The sequence below is a fragment of the Vidua macroura genome, chromosome 1, assembly GCF_024509145.1.
Source record: "Vidua macroura isolate BioBank_ID:100142 chromosome 1, ASM2450914v1, whole genome shotgun sequence".
NCBI classification, from domain to species: Eukaryota; Metazoa; Chordata; class Aves; order Passeriformes; family Viduidae; genus Vidua; species Vidua macroura.
Genome location: NC_071571.1, coordinates 51,464,301 through 51,488,089, shown reverse-complemented (window position 1 = coordinate 51,488,089; position 23,789 = coordinate 51,464,301). Strand labels below are relative to the sequence as shown.

The window sequence follows — 23,789 nt, the reverse complement described above, 5'->3', positions numbered from 1 at the left end:
TTGTAGAGTGGCTTCACTTCTGTGCAGAGGGAATGACAACCACAGGCACTGCTCTGGCCCACAGCTGGATGCCCACCACTGAACAATGAATATCATTGGACTTTTAACACACACTAATTGCAGAAACAATCAATCAATCAATCATTCTACTACCCACTCAAAAGCTTAAAAAAAAAAAAAAAACAACAAAAGAACAAAAGCTGACCTAAAAATCCTACTGGTCTCATACAAAATATTTTGAGTTACACCCACACACCAGTCTCTTTTTTATGCTGAAGAGAAAGGGGAAGCCCAAAGGCACAGCCTTTTATCTGCTGCCATTGCTCCTCCCTCCGTCATTGCTTCATATATCAAGCACTATAAAAATATACCTTTGCTAACCTGCTGATCCTTATCAATCTTCTTCACTGGCATCCTATTAGGTCTCTCCACACAAATGGGTTAATCCAGTCTCAAGTTGCAAACCCCTACATTTCTTTTCACTTAGACAATCACTCTAATTTCTGCAAAACACTTACAATGAATAAATGAAGGGGAAGAGCTATATGTTTTTTTATTGATTCTATTATTTTTTTTAAATTTGCCAGATACCCTTTACACAGACATCAAAACACTAGAGAAAATGAAGACCAAACTGCACATACATGTGTACTCTGTGATACAAAACATTTTCTCTACACATCCCTGTTAGTCACATTATGTGAGTACCTTCAACTCCCCATTCAGCTTTTCTTCAAAAGAAAGAAACTTATTCCAGATGAAGTTTCTTAACCACCAGGCAGTTTAAGAGTTAAGCACTCTGTGTAGGTGGGATATCCCTCAAGACTTAGACCAAGTATAAACCAAGAATTATTCTTAGACCAAGAATAATTTATTGCTACAGGATTAATTTCATTCTTAATCTTACTGCTAATATTTAAAATAATCTAAATATTTTGATCACTGTGTGGGCACCTCAAAGTTGCTACACATACAGTAAGCAGTAAAAATTTCCAACTATTGCCAATGTTGGAATCAGAGTAATAGATGCTCAAACAATATTTACACAGTAAAAAGTTTTTTTGTTTGGTTTAGGATTTTTTTTTTTTTGTTTAAGCAGAAGGAATAAAAATTAATTATATCCCAGTCTCTGGAAGATGTGTTTACTGACAAAGCAACAGTAGGAGTCTCGCTGTTGTTCCATCCATTTCACAGGCTGTTGGAACAATACCAGGTTGCTGAAAACATTAGATCCAGCTGTGGTGATTTCCCTGTTTGCAATCACCATGGAGAAGTGATTCATTATGTAAAACATTAGTTATAATGCAAGAATTCAGGGCAATACATGGAAAGGGTATAATTGCCTAGGCATCTAGTGCTTAATTTTGTACCAATTAAGTCAATAGAACATCCTGAATTTGTACTAAAGGCGATTTGGGTCCCTATTCAACAAGCACAGGTCCCATCTATTTCTGTGTTGTGACAATAAAGAAAAATACCTAAGTAACAGTAAAAGGATAACAAAACTGACAAGCTTGCATGGAATTGCAGCTCCTCTCATTCACCAGGTTAGTTTCAAAATCCTGAAAAAAGTCACAACATAATTTCTACAGGATCTTCATGCTGTGTGCCCACAGAGATAGTCACTGGTCAGTCTTGGTTTGTTTCTTCTCTCTCTAGAATGAAACATAACTTTCAACCACGTTCAGCTGTATTCTTTCTCAAGTATTATTTGTATGACCCTTTTTATTTTGTAGTCAGTTTAATATTCCTTGGTACTCAGAGGAACAAACAAGGACATCGCTCCAAAGCTAACAGAAGTTGAGTGCGTCTCTTCCTTAGCCCACTTCCATAATTTCTTTGTACAGTACATACACAGTTCTTTTCTGTTTGAGCCAAAAAGAACTGGTTCAGGACAGATGCATTTTTATTCTGAATGTTTCCATGTTCAGACTGTATTGCAACATACAGGTATTTTGGTGGTATGCTAGAGTTGTCATCCAGCCCTTTATCTACTGATCTCATCTCTCTCAAGTTCACTCTTGTAGTCATACCCTTGCAATGCTAATCTTTCCTGAGGTGCTGATATGTACACAAGTGCTTACAAAAGATAAGAAAAATGGAAAATATTTGCAAGTAAAGGCAATGCCCCCAGCACACAGATGATGCTCACACTAGTATCAGAAACCATCTTAGTGCCTTAGTGCATATTTCAGTTGAAACACTCCCTATTTCATAGCTGAGCTAATGAGTCAGAGCTGAAGGATGTGTTGATACTGGTCCAGGGTTCTGCAGAGACACCAAAACCCGTTTGCAAATACCCTCTAGACTTGCTCATGTGGAATGTCCCACACAGGTAGAAAAGCATCAAAACACAACCCCAGTGGACCTTGATTCATTTCCATTAATTTTAAGACACTGTAACCTTGGATCTAATCTACCTACAGACAATATTCTGATCATTTATTTGGGATCAGTATGCAAGATATTTCTGTACAGCTTATACAATTTCCAACAGGCTTTTGACTATCTTTTAGCATTAATTCCTGATGTATTTTCATTTTATCTGTTATCAAAAACAGATCTTTCTTCCCTTGCTCAAAAATCAGAATTCTCTACATTTCTCTATAATTGACATTCACTACTTTTTCACGTATACCAACTAAAACTTTTTTTTTTTAAGTCTGTATGCAAGAGACATCAATTTATCTCCTTTTTTATTTAGCATAACTGACTCAAAGCATTACAAGATTTTTTCCTCCACCATTTTGCAAGAATGGAGCCCAGGCTGTTACCTAAATAAGGCCAGTAGTATGGTGGTTAGAGAGGAATGTGCACACCCAAGAGTGTGATTTTTGTATTAACTATTAGTTGAAGATTTTAGTTTCTCTGAATATAAGTGTATCCAAGAGCAGCTTTGGAGGTACCACTGTACACATTATCCACATACTTGAGCAAGTTATTTCTGGCAGCAGAACAAAACTGATTCTTTGACAGCTCAGAGCTCCGATTTTTTAATAAGGATTAACTCTCGTCTTAAATGATGGAATTTGCTGGGCTGACTGGCAACCTTATCTAGTCCAATTTTCAACTAACCAGCAATTAATTGATGCTCAACCCTTCATGAGAATGGCCAGTTTTTGCTCTATAGTTTATCCTTGTCAGAAGATGCACAGGGTATTCATCTCTTGACCCTAAAAAGTAAATTTATTAAATATTGTCAGTTATCAACTGTAATAAGCAGCCTTGATCATAGTTTTAGAGCACAGTTCCTTGTTTTTGACAGCATTTTCTGTGAAAACAACTGTGGCACAAAACATTTTTAAATGAAAAGATGAAAAGAGTCCATTTATAAAATGAAACCACTCTTGGAATGCAATTAGATTTAAAAACAAATCTTACCAGAACAACTAGGAAAAATAAAGATGGATGGATTTATATTCTCAAGTTTTACTTCTCATCATATTCTATGATACATAAAGTCCCCCCATTCGCAAGCTTCTGGCTTCACTAACACTAAATTTAAACAGATTTGAAGAATAGAATCATCTGTTCTGAAAATAAAAATGTCCATTTGAATGCAGATTGTTAAAAGTCAGAGCTTCTGGCATTCACATATTTATAGAAAGAGAGCAGAGTCTACTGAAGAAAGAGAATATGAAAGAAAACCAAGCAATAAACACCCAGAATATGTTTATGCTCCAACAATCACTAATACGTTTACTAAAAGAACATTTTAGAGACAGCAAAAACTAATCTGAATAATTTATCTATGCGTATTTTTTGTGTTCAGTCCCATTAGGTAATATACCATAATTTGAAGTCAGCTGCAAGGAACTATACCTGCTCTTCCCCAACATTTTCCAGGCTATGAAAAAAAAAGAAAACCAAAAAACAAAAAAGAGAATGGGTGTTATAGCACTAGTAATTCCTCCCTAAATGTCTGAAGTGCAACAGAGCAGATTAGTCAACTTCAAGGTCATTTGTTAACATGCATTCATTTTAAGGCATTGATAGCACATGGATTTCTGTGCTCCCTAATTGAATACTGCTCTTGGCATTCTTCTCAGGTCTGAACAGAGCTTTTTTCAAATCTAAGATCATTCTTGACATGTTCAATATAAAATCTGTACTTTAAATGACATTGCAGCAAAGACCCAGCTTGGCTTGAGGCTTGTAAGAACTTTCTAGTTTTGCTTTGTTTAAAGAACAGGCAACCGCCCAGTCCCCAGCCTGTCCCAAACATCTGTAGAAACCATTGCTCCATAAAAACAAGCATTGCTGGCATAATCCTTGATTTCTGTTGATAGTGAGAGATACAAAGGAAACAAAGGCATACATTTCACCCTAATATTACACACAAAGCCAGCTTCTCCTGAATCCTGAAAATTACTCTTTAGGCACAACAGACCAAATCACTATAAAGTGCTGAGTACTCTTTAGCCAGCTCAGAAGTCTTTTCAAAGCTGCTTGTTCCAGATGTGACTCAATGCAGAGATATTTTATCACTACAAAGTCCTAACCTCTAGCATTGGGTGGCAATAAATGATTTTTACCATGTCATAAAGCCAGAAATCACCCAGATGGCAATGACATTCCTCCGCTTACAGTACACTAGGGGCAGAGATACAGCTATTTGAAGATTACGGTGAAGCAGTACAGACCCTCTGATTGAAAGACCTGGGATTAATTGAAAGTGTCCCTTTATTCTCCTTTTCTTAGCCCCTTCTTTTCCCTGTTTTTTATTTTTTTTTTTCCCTAGAACTACTGTTCTGGACAGATCAATGACCCTTTGATTTCCTGGTTGGAAATTTAAACTTGGTTTATGGTGATCTTACTGGGACAGAGTAGTCTTATGGGCAAAACACTTTACTTGCAGCCAGGAGACCTTGTTTCTAAAGTTGAACTGTTTACCTGTTTTGTATTTGCTCATCACTCCATCTCCCCAGACTTTTGTCTTGGTCCTTCTTATCTACTCCTAAGCAAGATTAGAATAATTCCAAAAAAGCAGAGATTCATGCTTAATGTTTATTGATGTGACTGAAACGGGGTCCTAATGCCACCTTTGAATATCTTGAGGTATGAAAAAAAAGAAAGAAAATCAGTGGACTTATGCCAAAGCATGAAGATCCCTGGAGCATTCATGGAGATCAAGTCTGCTTCCACCTAGGACTTACTATTCATTATTAAATACTGATGTCATCAGGAATGATACCTGGCCCTTTGACAGACTTATCTTTTAACAAGGAAATATCAGAAACTCTGATGAGATCATGTGAATGAGGAGAGTATTTTATTTATTCTTAAGAACTATTTTTCTGCATTTTAAAGGTGATTAACTCAGAATGTGAGATGATTTTGTAACTCAATGCATGACTTTGAGCAAATTAATAAAGGAACAAAATAAAAATCTTGGTTCCCAGTTCTCCATTTTAACCTGTAGACAATACTCTCACTCCTGCTCTACACAAAACCTGATCCATTTACATCTGCCTCTTGTGAATCATATCCAGATGTTCTACTGAGGACTGCTTTTTCTTTTCTACTCTTTTCCTGTAAAGACTGCATGGTCCTGTAGTAAGGTACTAACTTGCTTCCACTGTCTCCTGACATAAAAGAAACAAGGCATTCATACATCCACGTATACACATGTACCTCGGGGATGAAAAGCCAGCCATTTCACAGCTTCTGTAAGGACATGATGTGACCAAGCCTCCTTTCTATTAGAAATCTAAATTTCATGGGTCAGAACAGCAGGCAGCACTGTCACCTCCCATCATTTTTAGTAATAAATATTACTATGATTCTAAAATTACCATCTTGACTAGCAAAAGCAATAGAAATTCAACATGAAGAGTAATTTAATCTCATGTAGATACTTCTAATATTTTTAAGACCATATGTTTTATTATTATCTGCCATTTGATTTTCAGTTTGAGGGAATTATAAAAAAAAAAAAAAATTGCCCAGTTTCTATTATGGTTTATGTAGTAAGTTCACTTAAAAGCACTGCCAAGTAAACCCAGTTGCTGGTGTCTCTCTCAAAATATATCTACACTTCTTGTGATATGCAAAAGAGTACTTCTGCCCCTCCTAAAATTCTCATGTGAATCTGAACTAATTGTTATGTAATGCTCAGATTTTTCCTTTATAGCATAAGATGACTAAGTGAATAGAAATAACTCCTTTACTCCAGAAGAATACATACTCCCGGGTCTGGCTTATACAGCTGTTTAATATGAAGATGAACCTAGCAGTAAAAAAAAAAAAAATAGACTAATGATTTCCAACTCTCATAATTTCTGTAAGCATTTGATTCAGAGACCAAATTAAGTCTGATATGCCTAGTTATATTACTGCCCTAATACTTTCAGGAAACCCCTTCCAATACAAGAAGCTAATTTTGGTGTAAATTGAGGACTGAAACAATGCATATTTCATGATATTCATGCCTTGCTACCTCAACTCTTCACTATTTCTGAAACAAACCTTGACTTAACAGTGTACTGCTACTGGAATATAAATGTATTTGAAAATGCAATCGAGTGAAAGTAATTAAATTGAAGATATAAATGAAAAAAAACAAAAAATTACATGATCCTGAGGTACGTTGAGAATTTCTCATCTGCACTACCTGAAGCAAACACATTATGTAACTTCAAATGGATTAATCCTTCCAAACACTAAGAGACAGATTTCTTCAGTTTCTTTAAATTTGCTGGTGCCTAGCTGTTTTCTAAAAATTTAAAAATGGACCCTGAGTCAGGTATTTCCTAAAGGAGGAAACTGTAGATTGGGAGGTTCTTTTTCTGAATACTCCTGCAGAATTTATTAGGATAAACACAAGATTCTAATTTTGATCTTTAAACACTGCTATAGTTTTTATGTCAGGCAAAAATGTCTGATGTAAAAGATCTCCTTTAAGCTATTTGACAAATAAATCACTGCCTGAGTGTCACTGCAACGGGCTCCCAGCCAGGAAATAATTGGCATAGTCTCCATGATTCACAGAAGGCTGATCAATAATCTTTATTAAGAAACCCATTGCTCTTTTACAGACAGTTACAATACAGGTGGACTTGATTGGTCCTCCAGTCCAAACGCCATCACCATTGGCTAATTAAGAAACCACCCTTTGGTAAACAAATCTCCATAACACATTCCACATGTTCACAACAACAGGTGCAGCAAGTTAAAATAGAAATTGTTTCTCATTCTTTTCTCTGATCTTCTCATAGCCTTTCTCAGGATGATGCCTGTTTCTCTCTATGGCCAGAGAGCTGCTGCCACACCTGAGCTTTCAACTTTCTTGGCTTTTGGATTGTAATCCCTCAAACCAAAGAACTCTTCACCACTAGCAGCAAAGGTGCTGGCTTTGACCTCACAGTTTTACAGGTTATATATTTTTTAAACAGTACTAAAACATATTCTCATAACACCATGAATAAAGCAAAAACTTCATGAGTATAACAGTCTCACATCCTCCCCAAATCATACAATGAGTAGATTTTAAAGACAAGAAATGATCATTGTACTCTTCATGTAGAACTCCATACTCAGATAATCTCATTCAGTGTTTTCTGCATCAGTGCCCTAAATTTTGCCTGAATATAAGATGTCCTAAAAACAATACTCAGTTTAATCTAAAGAGTTCAAGCCAAGAATTCCTCTCAACTCTATATTAAGTTATGTCAATGGCTAATTACCTTCATAAGTACTCTATTTCTAATCCAATACGGAACACAGCAAAGTATGTATGAATTTCTCAGTCTAATAATCTTATTAGGGACCCACTTTTCCATGAGTAGAAGGTTATTCAGGAAAAATAGATCTTATTTTATAGATGGGTTTTGGTAGCTGTTGTCCAGACGTTTCTCTTTTGGTTGTCTTGTCAATGGAGGCACTAGTTCTTAGATTAGTCAAATTCAGTGTAAGCTATAAATAGCCAATTAAAGTAGCCAAGGCACTACTAACCCTCATTAATTGCTAAAATGCACACATGAAACTGTCAAAAGATACAGACACTACTATTCATATTTCCACTTTTCATCCAGGCAAATATATGATGATGACAATTTTTCCTCATGGAAGTTATATTAGCTTACTTTTCCTATTCAAAAGTTAAACTTTTGTTTAGCTTTCAAGCTTTGATGCAAAATAAACTCCTGGAAAATGTGTGCTGCCTGGGAGAAAAACAAAGAGATCTGTGTGCAGTTTCAGAGCTACAGTCTTGTTGGGATCACAGAAACATGACTGGGTGTTGCAATGAGGGGATGTAGGCTTTTTAGGAAGAACAGGATAGGAAGGTGGGGAAAGAAGAGTTGTGCTTTCTTTGAGAAGCTAGAGTGCACAGAGCTCTGCCTGGGGATGGATGAAGTTAGGCAAGCTAAAGCTGAAGTGGAATTGCATTATGACAAGGATTTTAAAGATATAAGTTGATTGTAAAAAAAGATATTTTTGAGGTCTGTATTTGAAATTTAGCACTGGAAATGTCTATAAAATTTGTTCCTAATTTTTAAAAACTCCCGTAGAGCTTCTTGAAGCTGCCTGCATTTATGGCCTGTTCAGAAAAGAACTGTATAGTAGCAGCTGCATTTTCATGCATTACCTGAGTTCACCCCATTTATGTTTAATATGTAGAAAATGCTACCATTTTCCAGTTTTACTGCTACTCTTGTATTTTATACAGTTCGCAGGGAGAAATTGAAAGGGTAGTGAAAGAGATGTTATCTGTGACTGTAGGCAAGCCAACTAGTGTCACACAGTCAGTCTGAAACACTAACCAGAACTCCAGAAACACAGTATTTTTAATGATTGGCTTATCCTTCATATTGTAGAGGTCACCGCTCCTTTCTTTAACCTGATGCTCTTAACACTGCAAAACTTGAGTACACACTGGATTTGACATCTCTCTGGAAAACAGCATCCAAGACACAAGTACTAATGACTGGTTTTAAAGGTTCCAATGTGATGATAGTTTTCAATGCATTTTCACCTTTGTATACCCGAAAGCCAGTGACACTCAGGTTAATCAATGTCTTGAGATGTAATCACAAGGTGTTGAGAAACAAGTTCTGCAGTGTGATACAGATACTGCCTAATGCTGAAGTGGACAGCAGTGCTTCATAATGATTCAAGAAAATTCAAAACTGGATAGGCAAGGCCGACAGAATGAGGCAGAACAAAGAACCCATAAAGATCAGTGACTCACCTTTAAGTCTGATTAGTAGCAAATCAAGAATGGTTTAGCAGTAATCCTTGTTTCTAAGTAGGAACTGGTGTTAACAGTCTAAGGAAAATAACCTTTCTGGACTGTAGAGTCAGAAAGAAAAAAGCACCAGCATTCAGTCTTTTTTCACTCCTGCCTTTCCCATGTCCCCAGCACTGACAGCTCCCAAGGACCAGCCTCTTTGAGGGAAAGTTATCTTACCCTTTTGGTTACACTTCTTAGCCCTCATGCTCCAGAAGGCAATTTGTTTTAACATATCATTGAAAAAAACTGGCATGGTTTCTCCTTGTTAGCACTTACAGAAATGAAGGTTTTCTTGGACTGGTTTGTTTTTAAACAAAAATAATTGCAACTCAGATTTTTTGAGAAAAGGGGAAAACCAACCAAATATCATAAAAATGACACCATAAACACAGAGGAAGACAGAAAACATCCTACTCATAACATAAAGTCTCATTACATGTCAGCCTGTGCAGGGCTATAGAAAGGAAGGTGTGAACTTCGTTTGCTTGATGGGTCTAGCACAAAAGCAAGTCAAGTGGAGAAAATAGTAAACAGATGGAGTGGGAGGCTCTTGAATCACCCTTTGCTGCTTTTCATCCACCAGCATAGGCCAACATAATGAAAAGCAAGTTAAAGAATTGTACAGCACTGAGGAAGAGCTACAGCAACCATGAGAGCAGCAAAAGGAGGCTTAAGAGGGAATACCTCAATTAAACACAAGCATCCAAAGACACAACCAGTAGAAAGACTATGCATCATCCCACTGCACCCCTTCTGGGATATTGACACAATGAAATACCTCTATAAAGTGCCTGTATGCCAACACACACAGTATGGGAAACAAAAAAGAGGAAGTAGAGATCTGTGTGCACAGATCTCACTGTGATTATGAAGATATAGGGGGATAATTCCCATGGCTGGAATGTTGTCCTGAATACACTATTTAGGAGAGACAGACTGGTAGTGGAGTTTCCCTCTATGAATGAGGTAACACTTGGAATGTATTGAGCTCTTTGTTGGTGAGGATGATGAGTGAGTTGAGGGCTTATGAGTTTGGATAAAATGACAGACTGGTAAGGGTGATGCTGTTGTGAGTGTTTGCTACAGGTTGCCTGGGCAGGAGGAGGAGGTTGGATGAGGCCTTCTACAGGCAGCTTGAAGCAGCCTCAAAGTCACAGGTGCTGGCTCTTGTGGGGGATTTTGACTATCCTGGCATCTATGGAAGAAACAACACAGTGAAACACAAACCATCCAGGAGGTTCCTGGAAAGCCTTGATGACTACTTCCTGACACAAGAAGTGGATGATCCCATAAGGAATGGTGTGCTTGATCTCATACTAATAAACAGAAAAGATCTTGTTGGAGATGTGAATGATGGGCACAGCTTTGGCTGTAATGACCATGATGCTGTGGAGTTCAGTATGGGGAAGAAGGAAGCAGGGCAGTGAGATTGTAACCATGAACTTCAGAAGAGCTAACTTTAGCCTCTTCAGGGATCTTCTTGGAAGAATCCCATGAGAATGAGACCTGCAGGAAATAGAGGTCCAAGAGAGCTGGTTGATATTTAAGGATCGCTTCCTCCAGTCCCAAGAATTTTGCACCCCAGTGAGAAAGAAATCAGGCCAAGGGGAAAAAGGCCTGTGGATGATCAAGGAATTCCTGTCATTACTTGAGTGTAGGCAGGAAATACACAGGAAATGGAATCAGTGTCAGGACACTTGGAACAAATACAGAGAGGTTGTCACAGTAAGTATAAATGAGATGAAGATGGTCAAGACCCATCTGGAATTAAAGCTGGCCAAGGCTGTCAAAGACAAGAAGGGCTTCCTCAATCCACTGGGGTCCCTTCCAGTTTACCCATTCTGTGATTCTGTAATATGAACTTAAGTCCAAAGGAAGATACCAGTACAAGAGCACCATAGTGCAAGCTATTCTTTTCCAAAAGTATTATCACTAACTCCCATTCTAAAGGATTCTTCATAAAATTTAGTGTCACTGAGAATCAAGCCCAAAATATCAATCAAATTCTTTATTTATATCTTCTGTATATTATAATATCCCTAAAATTAAAGGACTATTGTTTTTTAGGTTTTGATACATTACAATTAGATATCAGGGCTTTGAATAAAGTATAGTTTTAAAATATTAAGACAGCATTAAAAATGATTAGTATGTCAGCAGAGTCTGAGCAGACAGGTCTTTAATAACAATGGACAGGGAATTTAAAGAAAAAAATACTTCAGAGAAGTAAATGGATATTCTTTCCAGCAGAATAATTTCTTTAAAGAGAAAAATCCAAATTATGCACTTCTTTTTTTTGTTTCAAAATAACTACTTTGAAAGTAAAATATATCCAACCAAAGCAATTAAGATGAGAAGAAGAAAGATAGAGGAAAAGAATACTCCAAGGGCCAAGAGTAATGTAAGACTGAAAGAACTATTAAGTCAAAGAATAATCATTCATTTTCCCCTGAATTATATTTATTTAATACAAACATAAATATGTGCAGAACAGATGAATGGGTTACCAGATAAAGTAAAGCAAAAGCTCTCAAATGTTTTTCTTTGGAGAGCATCACCATTATCAAAGAGAACTGTTTGCTGCAAGTCAGTCTTGAATTCAGACACCTGCTTAAGTTTTCCATGGCTCTGTGAGCAACTACTAGAAAAGGACAAATCAAATGTTAAAAAACATAGTCTACAACAGTAGTGCCAGACTCCAGTCTTGGTTTCAGCAGTTGTAGGACTTTAGATAAACTTCCCACAGGTGACAAAGGAAGAAATTTTTACTTTAATTTTTACTTCTGGACTACAGCCCTCCTCTCTAACTCTTATCTTTTTTTCTGAAGGAGAGGAGGAAACTGAGCTTCCTCTTGTCCCCATCATACACTTTTCATGAGATGAAAAGCAAACTATGTGTCAGATTTTGCTGTATAAATAAAACTGTTCATAAACTTGTAACTTCTACCAGATGCCCTTCTCATTCCTTTGCTCCAAGAGTCAGTGTATCAATTCACTTTTATGAAACTACTTATTTATTAATTCTTGCTCAAAATACGTGAAAATCCTAAAGACAAGCAAAAAGAATCTTTAGTAAGCTAAGATTGCAAAATATTTCATGGTTCCACTACAATGATAAGAAATCACTTGAATGAAGTATTTTGCATCACAGCCCCAGCTCAATGCCTCTGCTGCAGAAACATGGAATATTTTACAATTTTAAATGCCATCACAGAAAACAAAAACATTTTTTCAGTCATATTTCCTCATCTAGTGTACATATTCATAGATAGTGTCTGTACTTGCCTTTAATCATTTATAATGCCCTGATGCTAATTAAAAACTAACTCAAAAAGAAGACTTCCTATTTTATTACCCATCACACTTCACTAAGTAAGTAGATGTCCTCTAAGGCCTCACATGAAAAATGAAGAGGACACACTTTGTTTCAGCTCATGGTGACAAGCATCAGATGTTCCTCTAGGCAACCCTTGCTAGGGGCACAGCAAATTTTTTTCAGAGGCCTAACTCTGATGGATGCACAAAATAAGACAGACTGAGAGCAGAGCTCTCAAGAGGAAAAAAGACCAGTGAGTTTCAGGGAAAATGGTGTTTCAGGCTACCTGTGTTTTTATAAATTGTAGCTGGGAATAAAAATTTAGGATAATGGGGAGAAAATATTATACTACCTGCCACAGTTCATTAAAGTACCATGCACAGAGCAAGCAGCTACTTAAGTAACTGAACAGATCCTGCTCCTCCACATTTTACTTTCATTGAGAAAAGATGACTTCAATGACTTCAAATGTATTGCTGACATACCTTTCCTGGCTTCCTTCTGTGATGTGGTAGAGATGATTGGCACCTCCATCAGCACAAGCTCTCAGGGCAGCTGCAAGTGAAGAAAGAGAATATCAGTGCATTTGCATTATAAATAAAAACCCACAACTAGTTGACAGTGCTGTGTAAATTAATTGTTCATAGTGGCATGGGGAATAAGCTTGAGATCTTGTATGGCTTTTAGCTTCCAGTACTTGACTGCTTTCCCTGTTTCTCTAAATAGAAATTTGAACTGTTTTTATCAGACTAGTGCCAATCTTCATCTGATTCTGCCACCATACTTGCAAATAGCTTATTTCTATCTATCTGAACCTGCCACCCAAGCCAGCTTAAACTACAAGACAGGCAAGTACTAAAAACCTGAAAAGGCCCACCCTCCATCTATGGATGGATCCTCCACCTTGTCACAAGTGGGAACTTGCACTTTAAACACAACTATCTTCTCCCCCAGGCAGAAAGTTCCCTATGGTGGTTCTACAGGAACCTGCATAACATTTGGGAAAGAAAAGCAACCAAGAGTTAATAACGACAATACCCTTTTTCTCCTTTTTTCCCCTCCTATGACACAAAAATGGTAACTTTATTACAGTTCCTATATTGTCCCACAGACTGTTTGACTCTTCAGATATAAAGTAGGTGGTTTACATCTTAGCTTTAAATCTTGGACCATCCTGATAAAAAACCACAATAATTTCCAGCACTTCCACCTAACTTGGGGACCACAAAGGGCATGTGCCCTAATTCCAGTTGATTTAAACAAGCAGAGACATGGTGTTCTCTTGTGATCCTTTTGTTTATACAGACTTAAGTCAGAGAATAGAGACAAGTCTAACACTATTACAAAATCAAACATAAATTGGTATCTTTTTTTCATAAGCTTCCCTATTAATCATCATTTAACTAACACACAGCTCTTTCATGAGGTTTTAAAAACCTGATAAGCTATTAAAGATTGAAAATGACCATCTTGTCTTAGCAGTCTTTATCAGTTTTGTTCCAAGATCCACAAGTTAGGTAACTATAGCGCACAAGATAAAAGAAGCTGTTGCTTCCACACTAGGGCAGAGTGTTCCTTCCAGGCACAGAGAGACTGACTGGTAATCCTGAAAAGGCTGAAAGTCACAGGGCCAGCAGGGATAAAGAGGAGAGACAAGTAAAAAAAGGTGCAATCAGATCGGGCACTTCTTGCCGCTAAGAATCCAATTTTCAGCTAGAGCTGCTTTCCTTTGGTGTTTATTTTTCAGTCAGAACCACATGTCAGCAAAGATACAAACCTGTATCTTCCCTTTTGGTGTACATTAGATGGGTAATCCACCTCCCCCCCTACTTAGCCAGCCTATACAAATAGGGACAACAGAGTTCACCTCTATAGCTGCTCTCATCTTTAAATCATTCTTTCCTATGAGGGTGCTGAATTCCCACAGGGAGTGCTTGTAAATTAATATCTACTGTGCAGTACCATGTGACCTTGGCTGAGGATTTTTTTGGGGGAGCGGGGGAAGAAAGAAGGAAGTAGGACAACACAAAAGCTACCAGTTCATCACAGGTGACTTTGGGTAGCTCAGTTTTTTTTTTTTCTTTCAGGCTGAAGCCATGAGCAGCGCAGGAGAACAAGCACTGTACTTCTTTGTATTGTTTCTAGCACAACTACTGCTTCTGCTCTCTCCAGTACTCACTATGGCAAGCACTACGGCCCTCAGCCTTCTTGTACAGACCATGCTCTTCTCTGTCCCCTTACACCACTTCACCCACTCTTACAGCCTCCACCCAAACCCTTTTTAACAAGCCAAGGTCAAGCAGATTTGATCCTGAGAAATCTTATTAGGTGAAGAAATTTCTAGATTATTCTAGAAGCTTGCCAGCCACTTACTATGGTGATTCTCTGCTTCAGGCAAGTGCCTCATCCAGTCTGATGAATACAAAATCACAAGACCAGAACACTACTTTTTGCCTGCTGTGTTTGACTAGAAGATTTTAACTACTCCTTTCACTTGAGGTTACAGCTGAAAATGGATTGATATACTTCCTTTCATTGGGACATACCTGTTCTCTCAGGGAGTTCAGCTCACACAGAACATAGTAATGGCCCATTGCAAGAAGAGTGTGTAATACCTGTCCTTAAGTCAGCTATCCTGTTCACTGGCTTATTTAGCAGATAGAAGGCATCTAATCAAGGCTTGGAACTAAGGTACATGACCTGCTTAAAGGATGTTTCCCAGACATTTCCAGACAGTCACAGCTTTTTCCTTCTGAAAATGGTGAGTTTTCCATCTACTCTCCTACATTAAAAAAAAAAAAAAATGTAGCTTATAACTTCTGGGAAAAAAAAAAAAAAAAAAAGAATGGGATGAGCTACATTAAAAGAGATTAGAATCTATTATTGGTCTCAAATATTTTAACACAGCCAGAGCCTTAACTATTATATATTCTCTCAATGGACTTACCACAAGTGAAGCCTTGCCCAAGATCTCTTCATCTGATCTTACAATTTTAAAACAACATGACCAAAAAAGCCAAGCCAAACTAAGCAGTACAAAACTGTCCTGGTTTAGGGTGAATGTGGGAGAAAAATCTCTAAAAGGGTTCCTCTAGAAGGCAGATTCAAGCGGCCCCTCCCCTAACTGGTTCAGGAAAACATTTCCTTGGAGAAAAGTGGAAAAAACCAGTTTATATAACAGGCAAAGCATTCACCAGAAAAAAAAAAAAAATTAGAAAAAAAAAAATTAACAAAACTTCTTGCTGCTCCAAAAAAAAACAAACTCAGAAAGTCCCCTTCATGGGCTGTAGCTCCGCTCACTCAGTCTCTTATCAGTCCCTCCCTCACTGGAAATACTGCGGCCCAGGCCCAGCCCGGTGGGCCACAGCTACTTTTCTGAGTTTTTTTTCAGAGCAGGTGTAAGCAGGTCCAAATAAAAAGAAAAACCACAGTCCAGGGAACTTTTCTGCCTCCGCTAGCTAAAACTAACTAAAAAGCAAAGGAGAGCTCTCCCGCCATTGTCCGCAGATAACACAGTCCAGGAGCAGGATGCAGGGGAGCAAGTGCAGCTTCTGATAACAAACTCTGTGCTTCTTCTCTTCCCCCCTTTGCTCTCGGAACAAGTCTTAAAGGTGCAAAACTTATTATCCAGCATAAACAGAACAGACAATTGGGGATACAAACATCATACAGCCAACCCAGGACAAAAACAAATCAGTCTTCAATCAGTGGTACATGTAAAAGTACTGACATTCTCCCAAAGAAAGGAAGGTGCTTGAGTAACAGATCTATGACGCTTGGATATTCTTCACATGGATATGGTGCTACTATTTGATATCTCAGATCAAAAGAGTTACCTTATATAACTGCAATTTAAAGCTGTCCGCCACATATTTATTCTTATTTATTAGAAGAAAAAATAAACTTCTGTAGCATTCTAAAGTTATTTAGAGAAACAATTTATGAGGTACTGATCCTTTACCAGCAAGTTAATAACTTACACTGAAATCAAACAAAGCCTCAGTTGCGTTAAGGAACTAGCAGGTAATAACAGATTGGCTGGAGGCCAGTAAAGCATAATATTTCTACAGTTATGAACTAAGCTTTGCTTGACAAAAGTAATGATATATGTTACCTGGAAGAATATGTATCTTTATTATCTGGAAATGTTTAAGGAGATGGTCAGCAATTCTAAGCTTACAGTTTGGATGGAAAGTTCTCTGTGAAAAATAACAGGAACTGATTTTTAACAGTGGCTTTTATATTAGCGATAAAATTGCTTTACAAACAACTATTTGGCCAAGGTGCACGATGGCAACCGCATAGGCAAATCTAAGAATCTATAAGCACTTTGCAACAGCTCACATGAAACCTCATTAATTATTTCAGCAGACGGAAGGACCTGAACAAGATTTGGGCTTTATTTTGCTTAGCTTGGCATCCTGAAAACAGAAACACCTTCTTCTGAGATGTTTTCAATTTAAACAGATGAAAAAAAAATTAAAAAGTGGAAAGTGACACAGATGGATGAAGTGCTAAGGGCCACAAATGGGTCAAAAGCAAATTATCTTCCAGGGCAACCAAAGTGGATGGTGAGGCTTATAAAGTGAAGAATAACTTAAATGGCCTGTCAGAACACCAAATGTCTTGCTCTTACCACCTCTTCTGCCCCAAAGGGTACCATCACATTATGGCAGACCCCTCAAATTTGCTAGGTGGGCTGCACATGGAAGTATGCTCTTGCTTATGAATGTCAGAAAAATCTAAGTCACCAAAGACATTATCTAAGGGCTAGAAGCAGTTAACCCTGCCTCTGTGAAGTGAGACATACTAAGGAATGGTTGTCCAAGTAGCTCATTGAGCTCTGGTGGGTCAGGAGGTCCAACACCTCCAGAAAAAACGTTGGGATATGCAATTAGTAGCTATAGCTTTTTCAACAAGCACAACTGGAAGCAGAGGAGGCCTGTGATTTTGGCTACACAGCTCAGCTCCAGAGCCCCATGGTACCGTTTCATGCTTCTGTTATTAGAAGAGATGATGGTAAGAGGACAAGAACACAAGTGCACTGCAGCCCCAGCTTAGCATGCGAATCTGCACTCCTTGGCATTACGACAAATGACCACCTTTCCAATCTGAATATTCTGTGATATGCTCTACTCCTCAGAAATAGCTCCATCTGCCAAATTACTGCCTTTCCTATCTGTTGGATTCCTTTCTCATATAACTCCAGTATCAGTCAGTGAACTAGGGCATGGAGACATAATCAAAAAATCAACTGTTTTATTGTGCAGGAGGGGGAACTCAATGCCACTGTCAATAACGACTTCCCAAGCTATTGGGAGCAGCATGTGTTCAGTCCAGCAGTGTCTGAAATTATGGCAAGAGTTAATACCCCTCAGCTCCACCTATGCCAAGGAAGAGTTACATAAAGAGCATATTATCAAGCCATCCTATCTAAGAGTTTCTCACAGGCAGCATGAATGAAGAAACAGAAGCATTTCTGAACAACGCTCTTCCTTTTAAATGGTGCATCTTCTGCTAGTAACCAGTGAAGTATTTCCCTTTAGTGACTGAATTTGAGGAATCATTTTAGGGCTAATTATTAGTTTTTACAAAAATTACTCTAACACAACAAAACACTGGAAACAGTTTACCCCTTTGGCAAATATAAAAAACTTCCTGTCCCTGTAAGACAGGATATGGGCAGCATATGAAACACAAAAAAGGGAGGTCTTAGCTATGAGCTAACTAGTTCTGATGCTTTTTGCAAAAAAGGAGCAAGTATATGATCGTATTCAATAGCCCTGCAAATTCAGGTGGGGCAAAAGACTCCACAGAAGAGATGCAACTCTTGCAGACTAAGATGAGTGCATAGAAAGGGAATACATTTATAAATATTACCAATACCTGGGAAAGAAAAGCATAACCTTATTATTCCTATTCTATTATTCCTTCCAATTAGCATTTAAAAGATATTCTTTTCTGAACAGATCTTGAAATAAATCTTTTTTTTCTTTTGCTTAAATTCAAATTTGTGACAACTGTCCTTAAACTACTTTAGTATAGCCCCTGTGTTCCTTTTCTAATTTCACACAACTTCTTCTAGGTATGCAATCTCTTTCTCTCATTCCTTTATTGATTCAATAGCCTGGTAACTATAATTAACCTGCCAGCAAAATCTGTGCATAAGAGAACTCTGCTTAATTAATGACTTGGAGTGCTGGCAGTAATACATATGTGAAATAAATGGTAGATACACAGAGAATTGCTTGGTTGGCTTGATACATAGGGCCAACACATTTTTGTCCCACTAAAAAATAGCAGTTACCAACAACAAAATGCATAATCTGTATTTATGTGCTGTCTCATTTTCTCCTTTATCCTGCAGAACCTGCAAAAATAAATTTAACAAACCCATGGCTTTGTACAGCTGCAGATTGCTAGAAAGGGTATCAAACTGCATTTCAAACTATTGCCTCCCACCCATGTGTTTCCACCTGTGTTATCAGGACTGTTTGCAACTGCTATGCCATTTCAATTACAGGGCACTGCAGACATCCCTCTTCTGTCAGCTGCAGCTCTGTTTAGCAAATCAACTACCAGCCCATAATAGTTTTCTGCTTTGTGGTTAGACACTGGTCTTGCTATGAGGCTTTTTAACTACTTAAAATAGGTCTATCCTTATGTTGCAAAGGAGTGGTTTGGCTACTTAAAGAAACACCATCAAAAACATTGGTGAAAGCAGGGTTTAACATGAATTTGTAAAAATACAACTTTATATAGTTTGATGACAAGGTTCACTCTACTACTTACTACAAAGATGAAAGCATACAAAAGATCAAATTAGAAGCAATTTGAAATTATTTACGTGGAAGCTGGGAATACTAGAGGGGGTAAGGGTGCAAAGGATCTGGATGCAAAAACAAGGGTGCAAAAGGGCTTAGCAGCACTTAGTCATTGAGTAATTAATATTTACAATTTGATAGTGTTTCCTACAATTATAACAATGATTAACTATAGATTTGAGATGGTAACATTTATACTATAATCAATTAATATGCACACAGATAAAATGATGTGTACACCCTTTTCTATTTGTGCAAAGGTACCGATCATAAATTCCCCTTGAGTTCAGTGGAATGCTGTCATCAAATCCATTTGTGTTTGCCAGCAGGCAAGGGCTGCACCTCAAGAAGTGTGGAGATGGGGTGGGGGTATCAGCCCAGGCCTCATTGCTAGCGACAGCTCTTCGAGTATCACAGACTTGAGGGTGTGCGAGCTCTGAGGTGTCACACTCAGAGGGTTGCTATTCTAAAATTGTTTGTGTATCCAAGAAAGATCCACCAGCTACAAATGTCTCATACCTAAACCATGACTTCTAAACTATCCATATCAAAGAACATAGGTACCCATTAGTCCTGAGGCAAATGGATCACCAACACTGGAGCTAGCAGTCTGTTCCCTGGACCACACTGGATCTCAATATGTAAAATTACTGTACTTTTGGTAAGGTTTATATGTTTCCTATAAAGCTGCTGTGTTTCTTTAATTAGTCTGCTTTGAGCTGTAAACATCATAGAGATCTCAGCCAAGCAGAGGTAAGATTCATTAAACAATCAAATATGAGAAGACAAGGAAGAAACCAATATGAGAATGAATTAGGAACACTATTCTTTTTCCAGTGCATTGATTCAATATTGAGCTAAAGCCACACAGATAACACTTCTCTTTAATAAGTTCACACAGAAATTAAACACATGGAAAAGGAAACCATTTTTCCCACAGACAAAAAAACACCACTGAATTTTAGCCAAAAATGTTATAGTCACCAAAAACACATCTTATTTTAAAAGAAAATTCTAGGAAAACTTATATCTTAACACTTGCTTTGGGGTGAAAAAAAAACCAAAAACCACAGAGCAACCCTTTAAAAAATAAATTCCTAAGTAACAAAACCCACAAATTCAAGCAAAAAACCTTGAGTACCAGTAAACACAGTAGCAGTAATGTGCTGTCAGAGACAGAGGCAAGGGAGCAACTGCAATTTTACTAAAAGTGAGCTTCTGGACTGTCTTCAGGAGCACTTTGATGCAGAGCTCATTATGATGATTCATATTCAAGGCTGCTGGGTTTGGAGTAATCTCTTGTCAGGAGTTAGATTTAATATTCATACAAGCCTTACTTAAGATATGATTTTGTCTTTTTTTTTCTGTCATTCTCTCATTTTGTCAAACCCAAGAGTTTTGGTACTTGCTGAGCTGCTTTACACTCACCACTGTAACAGGCTCCACAAGCAAAGCAGCCCAATGCTGTCTCACAGAGAAAACCAGGAGGAGAGAGCTCAAACATAAAGTACTTGCTGCCATCATTTTCATTAAAATCTAAGTGACCTTTTCATGACAAGGCCATGTGTCTTGATGTCACTGGGGGAAGAATCGGGAAGAAGTTTATTCTTTTTATTTTCTTTTTTTTTTCTCTGTTTGAAAAATGACAGCTAAAGCTATAATATAACATTCAATCAACTTTTCTTTTTGTCCTGAGCACACATTGATTATTACTAGGTAAGAAAACACTGATTAGGGCACACACAAAAAATAAGGGAAAATGCACTGAAGTGCATAATATTAATCCTGACTTTTTTTTTTCCTGATACACTACTTGTTTTGAATGTATTTAAAGAATAACTTGTCAAATGTAAGATCCTCACAAATCAAACGAGCTGCTGAGACAAAAGCAGGAAGTCGTACCTGGACCTTAAATCTGTATTTTCCAGAATGAGAAGGAATACAAGCTCTCTACAGCCATATACTTGCATTTTATTTAAGTCTGGTCTGGTACCAGGAATTCCCCAGAGATTCACAAGCCCTTCCTGTAGTGCCACACGTTGGCCCCAGGGTTGGGTTGCATCCTGGTTTGCAGACCTTGCCTCTGTAACCCCTGACTGCTGATGAAGGATCAACAGAGTCTCAAACATCAAACCCCTACAGACACAATGCTGCAGACACAATGCATCCCATCAGGCAGCCTTTCAAACAACACCTGCTTTCATTGCTTTGCAAGTGTAATGCACCTCACACACAAAACTTTACTATAGCCTGTCTACCAGGGTCCTATACCTACAGCACACACCTATATTGACATATAACTGAAGGTGAAGTAATTGCAAGAGTGTGCAGCTAGCTTTTTCTGTCTCCATTACCTGGTTATCAAGTGAAATGGAGAGGCTTCAACATTGATTTTATTTCTGAAGTTTTAAAATCATATTGTTTAATAATTTGTTGCAACTGCCATTGACCTCAAACTTTGAATGCAACTTTTTATTTCTTCATTTCCTATTTTCCATTGCTGCAGCATTGATTTCTGACAGAAGGAAAACAAACTGCTACAAACATGATGGAATACCCCAACTGCTTGCAATTTTAACTGCCAGTCAGCAGTGTCATCAGACAAACTTTAGTAATAAGCTGACTCTATTCCTATATGGGAAAAAAACTGACTAAAAAAATAATCACCTTTATTAGCATTATACATCTACATTTGCTGCAAAGATAAAAAAGAAAGAAGCTTTTTTTTTTTAATCTGACATTGCATCAGCAATAACAGACTTCAGGAAATCGCTGCTCTCTACCCCAGAATGAGAAGGATATGGGGCAGGCAGGGAGGAAATATTTGGAAAAGGGTGGTGAGTTGTGTTAAAACAGCAAAGAAGAAGAAATAGTTTCCTACTGATGCTGGCAACCAGCAACTCTATGCTCCTCATCACAACCAGATCAGTGCTGCTGTCTATTCTGCTTCCCCTCAACTAAATGCGTTAATAATTCAAGCCAACCTGCAAGTGTAAAGCAATGAGCATGATAAGTTCGTATTCATGTCTATGATTAAATATTTTCAGCTAATGCATTTATATTTCAAATTTTGTTTGCCTAAATTGGATTTGCAGTAGCCGGCAACTCATAAAAAAATTAATCACACACTTATTTAAATTGCACAAAATATATTAATTCTCATGCTACTAAAACACACATCTTTCCTTAGAGTGCAGAACAGATTTCCACGCAACCACTTTATATCATAGTCTAACAAAAACTTTTGTGTGCCAAGGAAATTTCAGGACTCATAAAAGTCAGAAACTCCAATTTTGTTAAAAGACAACTAGACTATTACAATGCATAAATTCCTCAATGAATCAAGCATGCTTTGACATCTACTTGAAAATTTATTTAAAATATTCAAGAGAATAATCTTGGTCAAAAAGTTGTTTGGAAACATCTAAAAGAGGGACAAACAAGAAACCAGACAAGGATGGTAGATATATTTTCTTAATGCAAGTGGAACTGATCTTTATACTTTATTTTCTAATGTCTTGGTAACATAACCTATGTTCATGCTACATACTCTTGTGTATTAGTAATTCTCCCTACTTTTAACAGGTAACTGTTCAATAGATTTTCAAGCAAACAACTGTAACACCATCCAAAGAAATGGCCAAAGCCTTCCCCTCTCCCACAAACTGTTATTATTTAACTTCTGACAGTTTCAGTCTTGTTTCTGACTCCCACATCTTTTCTGTTGTCTTAACTCCCAGATTTGGACAGTGGTAAGCTGCAGTAGAAGTTTCTCTGAAGAAACTAGAAATGCAAAATTACAAGAAAACCTGCTCTTACCTACTTTATTTCATATTTGGAATAACTACAAGTACATATGCACTGGCATTTGCACTAATCTACACCAGAGGGTTTCATGGAAGCAGTGGATTTGCATTGCTTTTACTCTAGTACTGCCAGTTCAAAGGATGAAAATGAACATAGATATTACAATGTATTGCTTCTCTTAAGAAAAGAGGAGTTTTAGCTACTTGCATCAAAACTAATCCTGATCTTCAACAGCTTCCCACACAAACTAGATCTAAAATTAAAATATTATTATTGTTAGGCTCTTCCTTTTAGCTAAGTTTTCCAATAGTCATGAAAGTAGGTCAGCTAACATACTGATATAAAAGATCAGATCTATGATATCATTTTCTTAAACACATTTCTTTCATTATTTGTTATTTAATAAAATAGTTGAAAACCCCCAAAGGGTGCAAAAAATAGGATATTTTCATTCTTAAAATAATATAGAAGGTCTGAATTAGAATTTTCAAAAGAAATAATCAGCACCAACAATAATTTTTGGAAATTTTTAGCTATCTTGAAGAAATAATATGTTAAATCATCACAAGACACAAAGAAAGCTCATTTGGACCATCAGAATCAGCTTCAA

The 23,789-nt window shown here is 37.4% G+C and overlaps 1 protein-coding gene across 4 annotated transcripts in view; it reads right to left on the bottom strand.

Moving 5' to 3' along the window:
- Nucleotides 1–23,789, bottom strand: part of TPK1 (thiamin pyrophosphokinase 1) — a 303,481-nt gene that overhangs the window by 175,529 nt on the left and 104,163 nt on the right. For all 4 annotated transcript variants that reach the window (XR_008435994.1, XM_053971913.1, XM_053971909.1 and 1 more), the window contains one exon: nucleotides 13,034–13,103. Coding sequence is in view for 3 of the 4 variants with exons in the window: in XM_053971913.1 (XP_053827888.1) it covers nucleotides 13,034–13,103 (70 nt within the window). In the remaining variant the exon portion in view is untranslated. The remainder of the gene's footprint in view (nucleotides 1–13,033; nucleotides 13,104–23,789) is intronic.